The following is a 21,601-nucleotide window of genomic DNA, read 5'->3' as shown; positions in this document are numbered from 1 at the left end:
CAGTCAATTTATTGGAGTAGTCAAGTAGACAGCTCATTCAGAAACCTTATCAGATTCAAGAAAGAGAAATCAATTTGACTTTGCATAGGCCTATTTTTAAAGGATGTCATGTGCAAATCAGTAATATTATTTCCGAAAGTTGAGACCAATAAAGTTTAAAAAGGTCTCATTTAAGGAGCTTGCTAAAGCTGACCATGCTACAAGATGTTTGCTGTGGTATTGTAAAGTGGAAATAAAATGCTGAAAACGAGAAGATTGCTTATTTTGTTGTAAGTCTTACTGACCACAGAAAGCTTGATTTAATCATCAATCACAAACCATTGCATGCGTAGCGACCAAAGCTCCTGTATTTCACTTTTTTTTTCCAGGTCAGTCACGGAACAAAATTCTCATGAATCAACCGCACCAGATGTACCACACTGCAAAAAACTACTAGTGTGCATCTCGCGTTTATACAGCATTTTGGAAATGCAACTGACTATCTCAAACCATGTCATCATGTGTTATGGCAGGATGCAAAGCTCACAAGGTTAATGGGAGCAGCAACTCAGCATATTATTTTGAATAATACAGGGAGAATTAATCAAATTCAGGGAATAACGGAGCAAAGGAAAGTGACTGGCTGACAGCAAGAGAGAGAGAGAGGGAAAGAGCAAAGATACAAAGAGCATGACCAAATGAGAGCAAGGGATAGAGTGAGACCAGTGTGGCAACAGAGGAATGGGATGAAAGCAAAAGAAAGAGAGAGAGAAAAAGTTAAAGAACCAGGGAATTTGGTGGGCAGAGCTGAGTGAACCTCAGCCATCCACAGATAGGGCAGTGAGAACCAGCTGAGAACTAGCTCCTGGCTCTCCTTCCACTGAGTCCGTTTGGCATGATGGAAAGTCGCTCAGTGTGAATATGTTCCCAATGGTTCCTTCCGAATGTATTCTCTACTGATAGTTATCCCCACCACATTCCTCAGGAATTAAACCGAGGAAAAGTAAGCAATAAATCTTGCAACGTTTTTTTGGATTGGTTCCACAGCTGAGTGAATAAGAGCCTTGTAATTGAATCTACAGGCAGAAGGGGCCTTCAATCCTCTCGCAACAGAAACCTTCTTACCAAGTACTTCCAGAAGAATCAGAGTTTCCAAATGCACTGAAGGAGCCATCAGTTCGCTGGTACGTTAACTCCCTTTGGTAACCTGAAAAGCAGAAGTTTTGCTGAGAACGGTTCAAACATTGACAAGAGAATTGGATCAACTTGGTCTGCCAGAGAGCTAATGAGACACAGCCTCTGTGCATAAGATATGGATAAGGGAACTGGTCAGGGCAGGAATTAGCAATGAAATGAATTCTGGATCAACGTCCAAGGCCCAAATGATCATTTTCTTCACGTGTTCCTTTGACTTATGAGAATCGTGGGAATGTTAATATAGTGGTTACATTATTGTTGTTAGTCTAGTAATCTAGAGGTTGGAGTAATGATCCGGGAACACAAGCTCAAATCCCACAGCAGCTGGGGGATTTAAATGCACTTAATTAAATCAATCTGGAATTTAAAAAAAAATCCTGAACCTGCAATGGTGACCATGAAAACACTGGATTTTAGAAACCCATCTGGAAACTTCAGGGAAAAGAAAAATTGCCGTCTTTATCCAGTCTGTGTGATTCCAGACACACTAATGTGGCTGTCTCTGAATTGCCCTCAAATGATGTCATAACCCATTCAGCTCAAAGGGCAATTAGGACGTGGGCAGTAAATGCTGACCTAGACAGTCTCACACACACATTTCGTGAAGGAATAAAAACAAATGATCATTTGTCTCCAGGAAGATTATTCAATGCACAAACAGAACAGAATACAATACTTCCTCCAGTCCTGATGCAGTCCTCTTTGCACATTTGCCCCGTGGGTTACCCCCAGATGCTCCAGTTTCTTGCCCCAACCCAAAAGGCATACACCCAAGGAGGTTGTAGACACAAGGAACTGCAAGGAAGTGCTAGTTTAAAAGAAAAAGGTACAAAGTGCTGGTGAAACTCAGCGGGTTGGGCAACATCTCTGGAAGTCATGGCTAAGTGAGTTTTGGGCCCCATATCTGAGGAAGGATGTGTTGGCGTTGGAGAAGGTCCAGATGAGATTTATGAGAATGATCCCAGGAATGAATGAACATATGATGAGTGTTTGACGGCATTGGGCCTAGAAGGATGGATGGGGACCTCACTGAAGCTTACCAGATAGTGAAAGACCTGGTAGAGTTACAGATTGACAGATTCCTGATTAGAAAGTGTGTCTGGGGTTATGGGGAGAAGGCAGGAGAATGGGGTTGAGGGGGAAAGATAGATAAGCCATGATTGAATGTTGGAGTAAATTTGATGGGCCAAATGGCCTAATTCTGCTCCTATAATTTATGAACGTATGACACCTCAGGTTGTGAAAGCTGTTAATTATGAAGCCAGAGGAAAGGATATAGGTGAAAGTGGACGAGAGGGAAGGGGAAAGTGTGAGAGGGATAGTGGGGAAAATGGATTGCCTACTGTAACTTTTTCCTAGCGTATAGGTGAGTGGTAGAATCTGGGGAGAATTTAAGGGGAATATGGGGAGAATTAAAGAAAGGGGTCAGTGTAAATGAATGCTTGATGGTGTTGTAGATTCAGTGGAGCGAAGAGTCTGTCTTTGTGCTGTACGAATCTATGACTCCTAGGGTGGGACTTGATCCACCAACTTGCCCACTCAACAGTAAGAGAATATGTGCTACCCACTGACATGTGGTTAACATGGTGGTTACAATTGACACCGATAGAAAGCTGGCTACTCTTCCTGATTAATTCTTAGGAAAGTGAAGGCGTAATATGGAACTCCTTGATCATTGCAGTAACACATTACAATACAAAGCCAAAGAAAAACAAAAGCAAAAAAAATGCTGGTCTAACTTAGCGGGTCAGGTAGCATCTCTGGAGAATATGGATAGGTGACATTTCGGATCAGAACCATTCTTCGGACTGATTGTGGAAGTGTGGTGGGATGCATGGGGTGGCACGGTGGCACAGCGGTAGAGTTGCTGCCTTACAGTGCCAGAGACCTGGGTTTGATCCTGATTACCGGTCCGGTCTGTGCGGAGTTTGTACATTCTCCCTGTGACCGCGTAGTTTTCACTCGGACGTTGGAGCCTGAGGGGATAATACTTGATAGGTATATAAAACCTGACAAGTGATAGGTGGATACAGGTGAGGGAGGTTTCTGATCAGCAGATGGTTGGACAAAGGCCAAAGGAAACTGGAGAATTCAATGTTCATACCGTTAGGTTGTAAGCTACCCAAGCAGACTATGGGATGCTGTTCCTCCAGTTTCCATGTGGCCTCACTCTGGCAATGGAGGAGGCCCAGGACAGACAGATCAGTATGGCAATGGGAAGGGAAGTTAACATGGTTGGCAAACCCACCTTGGATCATGTAGGACATGGCTTTGGCCTCCATCTCCTCCGTCACATGATTTACAGCTGTCAAGTACTGCAAAATGTAAATGTTTGGAGCGAATCTGATCATGTTTTGTTCACCACACCCATATGGCATCTGAAGCAAGTCTTCCAAACCATTAATAGAAGGTCCCAGGATATCACCTGAAAGGAGAAGCAGATTATCAAAGGAGTTTTGCCATTTAGTTTTTAACTCGTATTGTCTTTGGCTCATTCCCAAAAAGCATAAAACTTTCAACAATATATAAACCCACTCAGTCCATGTATTTAATAGTGACCCTCTAGTCTACCCTAATAAAGAGGCACCATGAATCAAAATGTGGAAAGGTGAATCTGGCATTGTGCACAGCCCTTACTATGCATTTTTGCTAATTTCATTTTGTTTGATTTTTAACCCATTATTTCCTGGATGGGAGATGCAGAAAGTGGAGATGGAGGCTGGAAAGTGATAAGTGGAACTAGATAAGTGAGGGATGATGGACAGATGGAGCCAGGTGTGAGATGAGATAGGTGTGCAGGTGATGGGCTGATGGGACTGGTTGGGAGAAGGTAAAGTGTTTGGGTAACAGGGATGGTGGTGTTGGAAATGGAAAAGGTGAACAAAGGGAATGAGAACCTAGGTGGATCAGTACAAATGGGGAAAGAACACAGGGGTAAGGGTTACCTGAAATTTGAAAATTCAAATTTCGTACAATCCATACCATTGTGATATCGGCTACCCAAGTGGGATATGAGGTGCATTATATGCCCCAGTGCAGAATGAGCAAATGAGCCAGTTTTCCACCTGGGGAGTTCCAGCAGCTGTCATTAAGGATTTGCTTGACTTATGAGTTTGCTGTCATCTGGTCAATGGCTCAATTGGACATTCTGCCAGTGCCAATCCCAATGATTCCACATGCATGATACCAACAGGGCTGTGCCAAACCAAAATGATGTCCTGGCCTTCCAAAATTCAGTGTCCGTGATATTTTCCAGGAGCCACATATGCATTCGATGGCTGCCAAGTTCAACTATTTATTCCTTCAGACATATGGGGAAGCTATTACGTTGCCATTGCCTTCAATGGAGCTGAATATCATAACCAGAATAGTGAGCACAATGCCAACTTTCCTCCTTTTATATCTATTAATTTACCAATCCAAATTGTCAGAGAGGCCCTTGCGATGTGAATTCCCAGTGTTTGTCAGAAGTTTGGTCCACTTTTTTTACTGATCTATTGGTTAAGTTGCCTCATGCAATGAGTAGTTCCATAACAATACTACAAGGGCAGGAACAGGAGGAGGCAATTTGCCAGCCAGTTCGGCCATTCCAACTCTGTACCTCACCTCCATTTACCCAATGTTGCTCTATATCCCTCCGACATTTGAAAGCTTCTGTTGTACTTTTTTTCTTGGCTTGGGTGGGAGGGCAGAATTTGAGATTCCCACTGAAATTCTTCATTTCATCTTTCAATGGAAAGACCCTAAGCCAGAAAGTCATAGCACAGAAACAGGCCCTTCGGCCCAACCTGTCCCAGCCGGCCGAAATGATAGAAATATAAAACGTCACCCTAAAGAAAGGTTTGGCAAACCATGGGTCAACAATCTGAAATATTAACCTTGTTTCTCTCTCCATTGAAGCAGCCTAACCTGCTGAAAATCTCTAGCAATGTCCAATTTTATTTCAGGTGTTCAGTGTCTGCATTTATAACAATGTTCCTGTTTCTTCTCTCTCCACAGATGCTGTTTTTATTTTGCTGAGCATTTCCAGTATATCCAGGGCTTTCAGTTTTTAGAGGTTAGCCTCCATTATTGACACTCCCTATCAGAGTACTAGTTTCTCTCTGATAAGTTATTTCAACTACTTTAAGTACTTTAATCAATAACTTTTATCAAAGGAGTTGATGCCAAGTTTATATCTCTTACTGTATACACTCACATTTAAACCCACTAAGCACCAGAGCCAATTTAACTATGCCAAGATGCAATGAATAGGTTCAGTTTTAGACATTACAGGAACACAAGGATTGTTGCTCCTGAATCAAAGAAACATAAAAACATAGAAAAATAAGTGCAGGAGTAGGCCATTCGGCCCTTGGTTCCAGCACCGCCATTCAATATGATCATGGTTGATCATCTAATATCAGTACAGCGTTCCTGCTTTTCCCCCATATCCCTTGAATCCTTTAGTCCTAAGAGCTAAATCTAACTCTCTCTTGAAAACATCCAGTGAAGTGGCCTCCACTGCCTTCTGTGGCAGAGATTTCTACAGATTCACAATTCTCTGGGTGAAAACCGAAGGTGCCACAGTTGATGGAAAAATCTATAATGGTCCCCATGACAAAAATAGCAAAGTTGAACCATCTGAAGGAGAATGGAGAAACAGGCATTACTACTGATCTGAGGCTTGGCAAGAATCCGTGCTCTATGGAGAAGATCTTGAAAGGCAAAAATGAGAACTAAAATAAAGGGACAAATATTCTGCATATGTCTATTTCAGATTAAACGATTGCCTTGAAATGAAAGGAGATTGGACACAGATGTGTCCCGCAAAATATTTGCAACCAGAAGGAGAAAAAGGGAACCAAAAATCTTTGCAACAAGAAGTTACAAGGCCCAAAATAGAACTGCCAGCTGAGAATGATATTTAGATGAAAGACACATGCTTCTCGAATTCTGTGCACATGGTGCTGATCCCTCCACCTACCTCTTAGCCAATCATTTTTGGTATCCACTTCCTGTCTTGACTAATGATCAGACTTCCAAGGGGCCAAGATAGGGTAACTGTCCTAGGGTTTCACTAGCGGAGAGTCTCCACTGAAGGAGACAGTGTTACACAATAAGGAGCCGATTATTTGAAACTGAGGAACAAAGAAATTTCTTCTCGCAGAGAGTAGTGAATTTCTCAGAAATTCTCCGTCCCTGAGTGTTATGGAGGCCAGATCATTAGGGATGTTTAAAGAGAAGGTAGAAACATTTTTGAAAGGTCGGGGAATTAAGTGCTATGAGAAATTGCATAGAAAGAGGAGATGAGGCCTGGGGCAGATCAGCCTTGATATTAAATGACGGGGCAGGGCTGAGGGGCCAAGTGGCCTACTCCTATTTTCATGCTCTCATGTAGAAACAATTTCATAAGCAGCCTGCTAAATTGTATTCCCCAATCAAAGTAAAATAATTTTCTCCGCACCGCAAACATGGAGCTCCAACCTGTTCACTCGAAGGACCACAATAGTTCATGAAGAGGTTCACCACCACTTTCTCAAGGGCCATTACAGTCCAGGAATAAATACTGGCCTGGACAGTGATCCTCACACCTCAACTGTATGAGGGACATGGAAGAGAGAGGAACGCCAGGTACAATAAGGTTTAAAAGGGGCCTGAGGGGTAACTTTTTCATACAGATGTGATATATATATAACATATATATAACATATAACAACTACAGCATGGAAACAGGCCTGTCCGGCCCTACCAGTCCACGCCGACCATTCTCCCTGACCTAGTCTCATCTACCTGCACTCAGACCATAACCCTCTAATCCCCTCCTATCCATATACCTATCCAATTTACTCTTAAATAATAAAATCGAGCCAGCCTCCACCACTTCCACCGGAAGCCCATTCCATACAGCCACCACCCTCTGAGTAAAGAAGTTCCCCCTCATGTTACCCCTAAACCTTTGTCCCTCAATTCTGAAGCTATGTCCCTTGTTGGAATCTTCCCCACTCTCAAAGGGAAAAGCCTACCCACGTCAACTCTGTCCGTCCCTCTCAAAAAAAAAAAAAAAAAAAAAAAAAAGATATGACAATAGACAATAGACAATAGACAATAGGTGCAGGAGTAGGCCATTCAGCCCTTCGAGCCAGCACCGCCATTCAATGCGATCATGGCTGATCACTCTCAATCAGTACCCCGTTCCTGCCTTCTCCCCATACCCCCTCACTCCGCTATCCTTAAGAGCTCTATCCAGCTCTCTCTTGAAAGCATCCAACGAACTGGCCTCCACTGCCTTCTGAGGCAGAGAATTCCACACCTTCACCACCCTCTGACTGAAAAAGTTCTTCCTCATCTCCGTTCTAAATGGCCTACCCCTTATTCTCAAACTGTGGCCCCTTGTTCTGGACTCCCCCAACATTGGGAACATGTTATCTGCCTCTAATGTGTCCAATCCCCTAATTATCTTATATGTTTCAATATGCTTATGAAATGAGTTGTCAGAGGAAATGGTTGAACTAGGTACAATAATATTTTATTTTATTTGGACGTGTACATGGATAGGAAAGGTTCAGAGAGTAATATGTCAAATATGGGCAATGGGAATAGAGTAAATGGGGCTTCTTGGTCGTCATGGACAAGTTGGACTGAAGGGCCTGTTTCCATGTTGTAAGAACCAAGACCATGGCTTGACTGGCACGAAATAGGATGGAGTTGGAAATCCCAATGGCAATCCCCAATGTTTCGGCCATTTTGTTGGTCCTTATTTTAAGTTAATAAAATGGAGAGAAATACCTTTCCCCCCAAAAATTGATTCTTCGGTTTAGCTTCCTCCTGCCTTTCAGCAGAAAATCTCCCGTGGGTGAGATCAGCTACGAGAGTGAGTCAAAGTCGGCATACAGCGAGGTTCAGACAAAGTGTTTCTTAAGTGTGAGCTAAGCCATGACCCTGCCATGCCCCCTGCTTAAGCTCTAGCAATGCCAGTGGTGGTCCGCTCACCCGGTGAGGAAAATTGAGGGTGGCACGATGGCGCGGTGGTAGAGTTGCTGCCTTACGGCACCAGAGACCTGGGTTCGATCCTGACTATGGGTGCTGTCTGTACGGAGTTTGTATGTTTTCCCCGAGACTGCGTAGGGTTTCCCCGGGTGCTCTGGTTTCCCCCCACTCTCCAAAGACGTACAGGTTTGTAGGTTAATTGGCTTCGGTAAAAACTGCAAATTGTCCCTAGTGTGTAGGACAGGGCTAGTGTTTGGGGATCGCTGTTCAGCACGGACTCTGTGGGCCGATGGGCCGGTTTCCACGCTGTATCTCTGAACCAAACTAAACTAAGCAGGATGGAGCCTTCTTACCGATCACGGTGACATGAGCCCTCTGGCTTCCCTCCACCACGTTTTTCGGGAAGCTGAATCGTATTGCCTCCGTCCAAAGTTGCTCGTTGGCTTTTGGGGCCACAAGGAATGCCTTGGAGAACGACTGCTCTATCCCTTCCGCCTGAGGACAGGGAGGCAAACACAGTGTCAAACATCCTTCCTTCCATTCACCAGGATTTAGAAGTCTCCAATAATAAAGGTTTTGAGATCAAAGTCAACCAAAGAACAAATTGGGATTTATACAAACTTTTTATTTATATCCTCCCGTTCACATATCTGTCCAAAAGACTCTTAAACATTGCTATTGTATCTGCTTCTGCCACCTCCACTGATTATTCCATGCACCTCGCACTCTTCGTGTAAAAAGAAATTGCCTCGCACATTTCCCCTCTCACTGTAAAGCTATGCCCCCTGGTATATGACATTCTACCGTGGAAATTGTAAATAGGTGGGCACTTTAGTGGAGCTAACCAATTTGTCCAACTCTCCCCACTCTTACACGAAATGTTCCCCTTCAAAGTATTATCCAATTCTCCATCGAAAGTTACTATTGAATTTCTCACTGCTCTCTTTCACAATAAAAGAAAATACTCATCTGCCTTTTGCCAATTACCTTGCATCTTCAACAGCTCCGGTTTCATGTCAATTCTTACAAGAAACTTCACCTCCTGGCAGTACAGGTGCATGGTTTCATAAAAGTGGTGAGTCAGGTGGGCAGGATGGTAAAGAAGGCATTTGCCTTCATTGGGAAGGGCATTGAGTTCTAAAGTTGCAACATCATGATGCAGCTGAACAAGTCATTGTTGAGACTACACTTGAAATATTGCATGCAGTTCTGGTTACCCAGTTCTAGGAAGGATGTCATTAAGTTGGAAAGGGTGTAGAAGAAATCCACCAAGATGTTACCTAGACTTGTGGACTTAAGTTATAGGGAGAAGTTGCAAAGGCTAGGACAATTCTTTGGAGTATAGGATGCTGAGGAGTCATCTTATTGGGTTGTACAAGATCATTAGAGGCATAGAAACTTAGAAACATAGAAAATAGGTGCAGGAGGAGGCCATTTTGCCCTTCGAGCCAGCACCGCCATTCATTGTGATCATGGCTGATCATCCACAATCAGTAACCTATGCCTGCCTTCTCCCCATATCCCTTGATTCCATTAGCCCCAAGAGCTCTATATAACTCTCTTTTAAATTCATCCAGTGAATTGGCCTCCTATGGCGGATAATTCCACAAATTCACAACTCTCTGGGTGAAAAAGTTTTTTCTCACCTCAGTTTTAAACGGCCTCCCCTTTATTCATAGACTGTGGCCCCTGGTTCTGGACACCCCCAACATTGGGAACATTTTTCCTGCATCTAGCTTGTCCAGTCCTTACATAATTTTATATGTCTCTATAAGATCCCCTTACATCCTTCTAAACTCCAGTGAATACAAGCCCCTCCCCTCCCCTCCCCTCCACCCCTCCACCCCTCCACCCCTCCACCCCTCCACCCCTCCCCTCCACCCCTACACCACTCCCCTCCACCCCTCCCCTCCACCCCTCCCCTCCACCCCTCCCCTCCACATGACAGTCCCGCCATTCCGGGGATTAACCTTGTGAATCTACACTACACTGCCCTAATAGCAAGGATGCCATTCCTCAAATTAGGAGACCAAAACTGCACACAATACTTCAGATGTGGTCTCACCATGGCCCTATACGACTGTAGAAGGACCTCTTTACTCCTATACTCAAATCCTCTCGTTATGAAGGCCAACATGCCATTAGCTTTCTTCACTGCCTGCTGTACCTGCATGCTTACTTTCAGTGACTGGTGTACAAGGACACCCAGGTCTCGTTGCACTTCCCCTTTATCTAATCTGACTCCGTTGAGATAATAATCTGCCTCCTTGTTTTTGCCGCCAAAGTGGATAACCTCACATTTATCCACATTATACTGCATCTGCTATGCATCTGCCCACTCACTCAACCTGTCCAGGCCACCCTGCAACCTCCTAACATCCTCTTCGCAGTTCACACTGCCACCCAGCTTTGTGTCATCTGCAAACTTGCCAGTGTTACTTCTAATTCCATCATCCAAATCATTAATATATATTGTAAATAGTTGCGGCCCCAGCAACGAGCCATGCGGCACTCCACTCGCCACTGCCTGCCATTCTGACAAGGACCCGTTTATTCCTACTCTTTGCTTCCAGTCTGCCAACAAATTCTCTGACCATGTCAATACCCTACCTCCAAGACCATGTGCTCTAATATTGTCCACCAATCTCCTGTGTGAGACCTTATCAATGGCTTTCTGAAAGTCCAGATACACTACATCCACTGGCTCTCCTTCATCCATTGTCACGTCGTCAAAAAATTCCAGAAGATTAGTCAAGCAGGATTTCCCCTTCATAAACCCATGCTGACTTGGACCATCCTTTTACTGTTATCCAAATACGCCATTATTACCTCTTTAATAAATGACTCCAGCATCTTCCCCACCACCGATGTCAGACTAACTGGTCTATAATTCCCCGTTTTCTCTCTCGCTCCTTTCTTGAAAAGTGGGATAACATTAGCTACTCACCAATTCCTAAGAGCTGATCCTGAATCTATTGAACATTAGAAAATGATCACCAATGCGTCCACGATTCCTGGAGCCACCTCCTTGAGTACCCTGGGATGCAGACCATCAGGCCCTGGGGATTTATCAGCCTTCAGTCCCATCAGTCTACCCAATACTATTTCTCGCCTAATGCAAATTTCTTTCAGTTCCTCTGTCTCCCTAGATCCTCTGTCCTCTAGTACATCTGGGAGATTATGTCTTCCTTAGTGAATAAAGGGAATGTGCGTTGATAAAGTGAACACACAGTTTTTTCCCCAGGGTAGAGCATATTAAAACAATAGGGCATAGGCTTAAGGTGAGATGGGAGAGATTTAAGAAGGAGCTTGCGGTGACTTTTTTCACTCAGAGGGGAGTTGATATCTGGAATGAGCTGCCAGAAATAGCTTATAGAAATGCATATAATTCTGACTTTCAAAATACATTTAAGAGCGATATGGGCAAAATGTAAACAAATGGGGTTAGCAGCATGGACAAGGGCCAAAGGGCCTATTTGGGTGCTGTGTTCTATGACTATGACTCATTTTCTCTAACAAAGACTCCTGCCCCTTTCCGCAAGTTTAACAGTGACTGGTTGTGATGTTCGCCACAGTTCCAAACTTTAGGAGTACTAATGCCTCATTTAAACTGCATGCCACTTCACCTCTTCAAACCTTCTTGTAACATTAAAATATATGGATGTTGCCTGGGATGGAGTGTTTTGTTAACGAGGAATAATTAGAGAGCATAGGTCTGTCTTCCCTACAGTGGAGGTTAAGAGGGCACCTGATTGAGGTATATAAAATTATAAACGGTGTAGATAGGGTAGACTGCAGGAACGCTTATCCATTTAATAGTGTTGAATATAATGAATAAAATGAGAGGACATAAATTTAGGGTAAGAAGTAAGGGAATCATAGGGGATCTAAGGAGGACTTTCTTCACCCAGAGAGTGATGAATGCTGGAATACACTGCCTGAGAGAGTGGTGGAAGTGGCGTTGCTGACAGCCTTGATGGCATGTTTAGAGGAGCACTGGAATTGTCTGGATATAGAGGGCTATGAGCTAAGTGCTGATAATATGGAGGAGTGTCCACTGGTCAGCATGGCCATGATGCACAAAATGGCCTGTTTCCATGCTGTATAGCCGTAGGGAAGATTGAAACAGGAAAGCATTTGCCCCCTGTTTTCTGCATTCAATAATATAGCTCCCTCCGTACCAACCTCCTGTACTACCCCACATTTCTTGATTCCTTTAATGCCCAAAAACCTATTAATCTCTATCTGTGATACATTGAATGACTGGATGTAGACTTCCAAACCTTCACCATCCTCTATCCTGAATGACCAATGCTTCAATGGTTCAATGGTATTTGTTATTTGTAACATGTACCGAGGTACAGTGAAATTCATTTTTGTATACAGTTCAGTACATAACAGCACTTTGCCAATCACCCACATCCAAATCTTTCCATTCATTTATATTTGCAAATGTGCCCACATCAGATGTATACTTTCTTGAAACATGATGCAGGTGGACAGGGTGGTGAAGAAGACTTCTGGCATGCTCGCCTTCATTGGCCAGGGCACTGAGTATAATAGCTGGGATGTCATATTGCAACTGTACAAGTGGTCGGTGAGACCACACTTGAGTATTGTGCGTAGTTCTGATCGTCCAGCTAGAGAAGGATGTCATTAAGCTGGAAAGGATGTGGAAAAGATCCAATAGTCTGTCATTGGGACTGGAGTGCTTGAGTTATAAGAAGTGGGTGGTAGAGTGGTAGCGCAGCGGTAGAGTTGCTGCTTTACAGCGAATGCAGCGCCGGAGACTCAGGTTCGATCCTGACTACGGGTGCTGCACTGTAAGGAGTTTGTACGTTCTCCCCGTGACCTGCGTGGGTTTTCTCCGAGATCTTCGGTTTCCTCCCACACTCCAAAGACGTACAGGTTTGTAGGTTAATTGGCTGGGTAAATGTAAAAATTGTCCCTAGTGGGAGTAGGATAGTGTTAATGTACGGGGATCGCTGGGGGGCACGGACTTGGAGGGCCGAAAAGGCCTGTTTCCGGCTGTATATATATGATATGATATGATATGATAAGCTGTAACCTAGTGTAGGAAACTGAGGGGTATATAAAATCATGAGGCCCATAGATAAGATGAGTGGTGACAGTCTTTTTTTCCCCTGGGTAGGGAGCATCTAATGTTGGAGGACATAGATTTAATGTGTGAGGGGAAAAGCCCTAAGGGGCATCATTTTCACACAAAATGGGGTGGGTATATGGACCAAGCTGCCAATGGAAGCTGGAGAGGTAGGTACAAAACAAGGTTTTAAAGACACTTTGACAGATTCATGGATTGAAGATGTTCAGAGGGATATGGGCCAAATGCAGGCAAATGGAACCAGATTAGACGGACATCTTGGTCGGCATGGACAATGTGGGATGAAGGGCCTCTTTCTGTGCTGTGTACCTCTATGGGTCAAAGAGTCTAACGCACAAACACTTCAGCCATTCAGTCCCTCAGGCCTGACTCAACCTCCTCCTGCCCTTCTTCACCTTATCTTCCGAAGAGATTGCTCTAGCTAGGAGCCACCAAAGACTCAATGAACCAAAAGGACCCCTTCTGCGCTGTAAATATATATTACATGCCCTTCCCCTTCTGCTGCTGCTCTGCAGCCCTGATTGTCTATAGTCACTTTCCTTTCAAAAGCCTATGTGCAAAATTCATCTAATTCTGTTTCGAAAGAGTTACACCAGTAGTTTTCTGTCGCGTGCCTTTCCCACATATTCACTGATCTGGCTTAAAGGATTATTCCAAATCACTGCGCTTGCTTGAGGCTTTTTTCTTAGTTTAAATCTAACCCTATACTCATGGTCCAAGTTAAACAATCCATTACGGGGATTACTCCCAGACTTTCAGAGATGTGGGCCATTCATCATCTGTAACACATTTGTAAAATCTGAACCAATTCAACCTTCTCTCACTGCTGTGCCATTAGGTAAAGCCCAGAGGATCCAAGTACGTTGCTAGGATTCCAAATATTGGAGTTCTCAGCGTATTCCGCTGGCTTCAGTGAAGCTGTTACATCATATCAATTGCGGCCCAGTGGGTAATGCTCTCCTCTTTGAGTCTTGCGCACAATGGTTCCAATCCCCTTCAAAGGCTTGGACACAATATCAAAGTTGACCCGTGAGAGCTGCCTTTCTCAGGAAATGTTTGATTTTCTCTCAGGTCATGTAGTCTGGATGTCATTGGCAAGGTAAGCTGTTATTGTCCATCCCCTGAAGCCGTGTGGCTTGTTGGCCCGTTTCAGGGGATTAAGAATAAGCCACGCTGGGTCTGGAGTCACGTGTAGCACAAACATTGAACAGTTCAACATAGGAACAGGCCCTACGACCCACTATATCTGCACCGCCGATGACATGAATCTAACTAATCCCATCTGCCTGCACATGATCTACATCCCTCTATTCCCTGTTTCTTCATGTGCCGGTCTAAATGCCACTTCATGGCTTCTATCATATCTGTTTCCACCAGGGCAGCACGTTGGCGCAGCAGTAGAGTTGCGCCTTACAGCGCCAGAGAACTGGGTTCGTTCCTGACTAAGGGTGCTTGTCTGTACGGAATTTCGACGTTGTCCCTGTGACCTGCGTGGGTTTTGCCCGGGATCTCTGATTTCCTCCCATACTCCAAAGATGTACAGGTTTGTAGGTTAATTGGCTTCTGTAAAGTTGTAAAATTGCCCCAAGTGTATAGGGTAGAACTGATGTATGGAGTGATCGATGGTCGATGTGGCTTCAGTGGCCCAAAGAGTCTGTTTCCGCACTGTATCTCTAAAGTCCATGGCCTCTAGTCTTTCGCATTCAAGAGAGAGCTAGATAGAGCTCTTAAGGATAGCGGAGTCAGGGGGTATGGGGAGAAGGCAGGAACGGGGTACTGATTGAGAATGATCAGCCATGATCACATTGAATGGTGGTGCTGGCTCGAAGGGCCGAATGGCCTCCTCCTGCACCTATTGTCTATTGTCTATTTCCACCCTGGAATGCCTCTATAATTTCCACCTCATGTATGCCTCTCATAATTTTATGAACCTGACTTTGATTGGGTTCATTCTTCCCTGGAGTTTAGAAATGAACCAAATGTTTTTCTTTTAAAGTAAAAATGAATGCAAGGTTCCCTTTCGGGGCATTAGGCCTTTAATTCCAGAGTTTACATAATTTGTTAATAATAAATCCCCCTCTTCTCCCACAAGCAATGGTGGGATTTGAATCAATGTTCCTGATACATTTAATTGCTAGTCTGAACCATGACCCAGAGCATTGTGACTACACCTCTCAACGTTCACGCCATGTTACTTCATAAGTTCATAAGTTCTAGGAGCAGAATTAGGCTATTCGGCCGATCAAGTCTTCTCTGCCATTTCATCATGGCTGATCTATCTGTCCCTCTCAACCTCATTCTCCTGCCTTCCCCCCATAACCCCCGACATCCTTACTAATCAAGAAACTATCAATTTCCACCTTAAAAATATCGGTTGAGTTGGGCTTCACAGCCATCTGCGGCAATGAATTCCATAGATTCACCACCCACTGACTAAATAAATTTCTCATCTCCTTTCTAAAGGTATATCCTTTTATTCCGAGGCTATGACTCAGAATAGCCTCAGAATTCTCCCACTAGTGGAAACACCCTCTCCACATTCAGTCTATCCAGGCTTTTCATTATTCGGTAAGTTTCAATGAGGTTGCCATACTTTGAAGAGCATGGGACCTTTCCCTGGTTGTCCTGGCCAATGTGCATTCATCAACCAAGCTCGGAATAAGATCATTCCTCTTCGTCTTCACATTGCTGTCCATTGCTGCTTACCAAATGCAGTGGCTGCAAAGCCATGTCTATCCTATCATGCAGTGGCTGCAAAGCCACTACCTTAGCCATATCACGGTTGACCATACTGGATGTGCAGCCAAACCAATCCTAACCTCGCACTCCTACTTCCTCTCCACCCTTTTCCACCCACCCCCAAAACCAACCACTGCAATTGACTGGATATAGAGGAGGTAGGTTCTGGAATCACATGGCACAGGAGGAGGCCATCAAGTCCATCGGGTCTGTGTTGGCTCTATGAAAAAGCAATTTCATTCGTCCCACTCCCCACATTCCTACATACTTCAGGGATTTTCCCAATCCTGTTGTTGAGGGAATCTGCTTTCACCACTGTGTTCCACCTCACATCAATTCACTGCAGAGTAAATTTTCCTCCTTTCTTCTGGTTTGTTTGCCTATTCATTTACATCGCGGATAACCAACCCTCCTACCAAATAGAACAGGACAGTACAGGAGCAGGCCCTTCTGCGCTGAACATCATTACAAGTTAAACTAATCTCCTCTGCCTGCATGATCGGTTACCTTCCATTCCCTACACATCCATATGCCCATCTAAAAGCTTCAAATGCCACTTCTGTATCTACCTCTGCAACCGCCCCTGATTGTGCTTTCTAGGCACGCACTATTCTCTGTGTAAAAATAAACTTGCCTTTAATTCCAGAGGTTATATAATTTCTTGATAGTAAATCCCTCCCTTCTCCCACAAGCTACAGCAGATTTGAACCAATGCCCTTGAATCAGTGAACCAACCTTCTAGATGATGGCCTAGTAACAACTAATTTAAATTTTTCCCTCAGACCTTAAAGCTATGTCCTCTCATCCTTGAAATAGGATCCTTCTGAATGTCTACCCTATCTGTGCCTCTCATAATTTTGTATACTTCTATCAGATCTCTTGTCAACCTCTGATGCTGCAGATTAAATATTCCAAGGATCCAATAATCCCAATAGCTGATACCCTCTTATTCTGCTCAATCACTCCATTATAAACCCTCAGATTTTCAGTATATTTACCCTGCGTCATGTCCAGGGCCTTAGATCTCTCCTAAAATATGACACCCAGAACTTGACTCTATTCTCTCACTGTGGCCTAGTCAATGATTTTATTAAGAATCATAAGGTCATAAATTTACATAGCACAGAAAGAGACCCGATGGCCCAACTCATCCATGTCAACCAAAGGTTTGACTTCACTTCCTTGCTTTTGTACTCAACTGTATGCCACTACTTCTAAAGCCCAGAATATCACATAGTTGTACAGCACAGAACGAGACCCTTTGGCCCACCATGTCCATACCATGTACATGAATATTCTTAGCAACCTCTTAAATTTGACTCTTAGTTTGTGAAGTTGCCTTAAAAATAGAGAGAACCGTGGTCAAGAGGAATAGCCAAATGCAAGTCTTACCTTCACTAAAATATGCTTGGTGACAGCATCAAATGCAACTGTGGTCTTTGCCTTCACTGTAACAGGAACCTTTCCGAGAACCTTTGGTGTTACAGGGAAGTAAAATACACGGGCCTCCTGACTCCTCACAGGCCCCGTCTTGCTGCTGGGTGCAGTGTTCTCGCTCAGTGCAGAAGTCAAATCAAAGAAGTCCCCCAACTCCACGTCCACCTGAACCTGGGAAATTAAAACAAAAGCCACATTTATCCAGTTATCAACATTCCATCCCCCAATTTACTTAACTGTTCATCAAGGTAAACTCACAATTTATCCGGGGGGGGGGGGATTTGAACTTACATTCTGACAGAGTATAGAGTCAAGGCTTCTCAGTATCATGGCTCCTATATTCTCACCACTTGGCTGCAAGAAGTTTGAATGAAATGGAGAAGCAAACTTAAAGAGATCCTAGGCCTGGGCCTAAACAGTGCAGAGAGTCAAAAAGGTGCTTGTGTATCCTGTCAGCGATCAGAGGAGGGTGGAGGGGGCGCGGTGTCGACAGGTCTGCCTGAATGATCCGAGAATCACTCCTATTTGCAACCAGCAGGAAAAGGGTTTACCACCAGCCTCTTCGGTGGCAGTTCTCCAGCCTCACCCTGTGAAGATTAGTTGCTTCGAGGCCCAGTAAAGCAAAATAGGTTTAATTGCCACTGTGCTTGAGAGCTTGAGAGGAATTTTACATCCCCCACTCTGATTATGTAAAGAATCCTTATCATACAAGCATGACAGAGTTTGTACAGTCAAGTCCTCAGCCATTAAGTTAATGTTTACACGTTCTAGGAGCAGAATTAGGCCATTCGGCCTATCATGTCTACTCCGCCATTCAATCATGGCTGATCTATCTTTTACTCTCAACCCGGTTCTTCTGCCTTCAACCCATAACTCCTATCACTCATACTAATCAAAAAACTGTCAATCTCCGTCTTGAAAATAACCATTCAGAGCCGTCTGGGCCAATGAATTCCACAGATTCACCACCCTATGACTAAAGAACTTCCTTCTCATCTCCTTTAATTCAGTCCATGCAGTACATCATGTCCCTTGCCCTCCTGCCATCTACTTCACTGCTCCAAACTTTCTGAGAATAATGAAGGGCACAGAGTGGATGTGGAAAGGAGGTTTCCACTGGTGGGAGAGTCTCGGACCAGAGGTCATAGCCTCAGAATTAACGGACGCTCTTTTAGAAAGGAGGTGAGGAGAAACTGCTTCAGTCAGAGGGTAGTTAATCTGTGGAACTCATTGCCACAGAGGGCAGTGGAGGCCAAGACAGTGAACATTTTTAAGGCAGAGATAGACAAATTATTGATAAGAACGGGTGTCGATGGTTATGGGGAGAAGACAGGAAAATGGGATTAGGAGGCAGAGATCAGCCATGATTGAATGGCGGAGTAGACTTGATGGGCCGAAAGGCCTAATTCTACTCCTATAGCTTATGAACGTGATTTTAAGCTCTGACTGTTCACCGTAAGTCTGTATTTTCAGCTCGCGGAGACCACTGGGTTCTTAACCCACAGCCAAGGACAACATTTTCTGGCCCAACCAGGCCACTAAAGAGTCATTATCCAAATCAGACAGGGTAAGGACATGTTAGTGACCCAGTGATCTGATAGTTATACGGTTACTGGTATGGAGACCAGCATTTCATTCCCAGCTGTTGTGGTGAGATTTGAACTAATGTCCCTGGATCGTATAGCCAGGGGGTTGAATTAATGGTCTGGCAACATAACCACAATGATAACGCATCTGTTGGTCATGACTGTACTGTAGTACTTGTTAATCTCAAAACATGCACACTATGCTCTGCGGCTTCTGATGAATCAGGCTTGGTGGGCTAATTCTGACTCGGGCATTCTCAAGTTCCTGTTGATTGCATGCGATTCCGGACAGAATTTTTTGGTATTCCATGAAACATTTTTATGCTGTAAGTCCCAAACGACCGCCCTTGTGCAAACTGTGGCTTATCGATATATCTCGCCCATCAGCACTCTTGGTTGAACTCACCCTGCTTCTCCTACTGTGGGATTGGAAAAATAACCCTGTGCAGACTGTGTAGAAAAATCCAGACCCTTCCTTGCTCAACAAGAATCTAGCTGCCTCTTCCTTGAAAAATTTCAAAGGCTCTGCTTTCAATTCTTTTTAAGGAAGAGAATACCTAAGTGTCATAACCTTCTGAAAAAAGATCTTTGACTTAGACATCGTCTATGTCTTAAATGAGAAGCCTTTAAAAAAAAATAGAGATCCCTAGTACTAAATTCTGTACATATCTCTCCACTTCCACGATTAACAAATCCCCAAAGGATCTTAATCTAGTCAACTCTCATTCTTCTAGACTTCAGTGGATATGCCCATTTCAGGTATTAGTCCAGTAAAACATTTCTCGGAAGAAAAGACACAAAGTGCTGGAGTAACTCAGCGGGTCAGGCAGCATCCCTGGAGAAAATGGATAGGTGACCCATCCCAACCAGAAATGTCACCAATCCATGGTCTCCAGGGATGCTGCCTGACCTGCTAACTTACTCCAGCACTTTGCGTGTTTTTGTTTGCAAAACACCATCTCCAGTTCTTTGTTTAAACATTTCTCAGAAGTGCTTCCCAAGTGTGAACACAATTCCTTAAATAGCCAATCACCTGACTTCCTCTCCTCTGTCAGTCTTAAGAAGGGTCCAGACCCTTTCATCATCAGTCATCTGTCCATTTCCATCCATAGATGCTGTCTGACCTGTTGAGCTCTTCCAGAAGTTTGTTTTTTACTCTAGCACCCAGTTGCTCTGGCTGCTTGTTGTTACAGCATGTAGTTACCAACCCAACACTGAAACAAAACGGTGTATTCTCAAAGTAATCCAATGCATCATTAGCCACCAGAAAGGCCAACTCACTTCACTGCAGCCCCCACAGAGTAATCCAGTGATGCAACTTGAAACAGAAGGTCCATTACCTCCTGTGTCTGCTCCAGGTAGTTGAAGATGCTTATATCCAGAATTAGTTGTTCCCCTCTGGTCACAGAGTACGGGAGGTTTAATTCCAAAAAGAAAGACTTGAAGACCTCCAACTGTTAATCAAAAAAAGCAGGCGAGTTGTTATCCACACTTAATTGAATTAAATCTCGGATCACAAAATTATTTGGAAAACCAGTGTACAATCTATTTCACTTTTGAATTTCTGTTCCCGGTCTTTGGCTCATTCCAGCCTAATGCAGTAGGTTATGAATGTATAAACATATGAATTAGAACCCTCATGCTATATCCTCCATTCAATGAGATCATTTTAAACCTCACCTCCACAACCCAGCCTAACCCCCAGTAACCTGGCATTCACTTTCTGAACTGTCCTCATTAATGGAAAGCTTTTGCAGGAAGTGGGCACGATTGTGTGTGTGTGTGTGTGTGTGTGTGTGTGTGCATGTGTTTCTCTGTGTATGTGTGTGTTTGTGCTTCTGTATATGTATCTGTGTGTGTGTGTGTGTGTGTGTGTGCCTGTGGCTATGTGGTGTTTCTTGCTGTGTGTGTGTGTGTGTGTGTGTGTGTGTGTGTGTGTGTGTGTGTGTGTGTGTGTGTGTGTGTGTGTGTGTGTGTGTGTGTGTGTGTGTGTGTGTGTGTGTGTGTGTTTGTGTTTGTGTGTGTATGTGTATGTGTATGCGCGTGTGTGTGATGACATTAGGACCAGCAGAAACATTCCCTCTGGCCTCTTGATGTTGAGTAATACAATGGAGGAAAGACCAATTAATAATTCAGCATTTAACAAAATTCCACAAAGAATTACTTTTGACAGATAGATCACACTTACAAAACAGGGACATGAAACAGCTAATTTACAGACAAGAAAATCCTTGAGAACTAAAGAAAGAGTCTAATTCAGTGATACTGGTTGAGCAATGAATGTTGGCCAAGACCAGCTCTTCCTGCATTATCCTGCATTAGGGCTTAAGGTGGGATAATACCTTTGCTGACAGACAGCACCTGCAACAGGGCATGCTCCCTGAGCATGCCCGGAGCAGTGGCCCAGGTTCTTTTCTCTGCCTACCCCTTGTGCCATGAACGCCACATCTGGGGAGTGGAAGAACAGAGCCCTGAATGGTGAGTGGCGTCAAAAGGTTATGGGGAGAAGGCAGGAGAATGGTGTTGTGAGGGTAAAATAGGTCAACCTTGATCAAATGGCGCAGCAGACTCG

At 44.0% G+C, this 21,601-nt stretch overlaps 1 protein-coding gene across 1 annotated transcript in view; it reads right to left on the bottom strand.

The window, feature by feature from the left end:
- The window catches only part of LOC144597066 (CD109 antigen-like), a 118,390-nt gene that overhangs the window by 25,628 nt on the left and 71,161 nt on the right, over window positions 1–21,601 (bottom strand). The window contains exons 21-25 of the mRNA XM_078405980.1: window positions 20,370–20,483; window positions 17,399–17,614; window positions 8,499–8,640; window positions 3,425–3,601; window positions 1,105–1,186 (exon numbers count right to left, since the gene is read on the bottom strand). Of these exons, the coding sequence (XP_078262106.1) occupies window positions 1,105–1,186; window positions 3,425–3,601; window positions 8,499–8,640; window positions 17,399–17,614; window positions 20,370–20,483 (731 nt within the window). The remainder of the gene's footprint in view (window positions 1–1,104; window positions 1,187–3,424; window positions 3,602–8,498; window positions 8,641–17,398; window positions 17,615–20,369; window positions 20,484–21,601) is intronic.

This window comes from Rhinoraja longicauda, chromosome 9 (assembly GCF_053455715.1).
Source record: "Rhinoraja longicauda isolate Sanriku21f chromosome 9, sRhiLon1.1, whole genome shotgun sequence".
Taxonomy (NCBI): Eukaryota; Metazoa; Chordata; class Chondrichthyes; order Rajiformes; family Arhynchobatidae; genus Rhinoraja; species Rhinoraja longicauda.
This window is presented reverse-complemented; position numbering and strand designations above follow the sequence as displayed.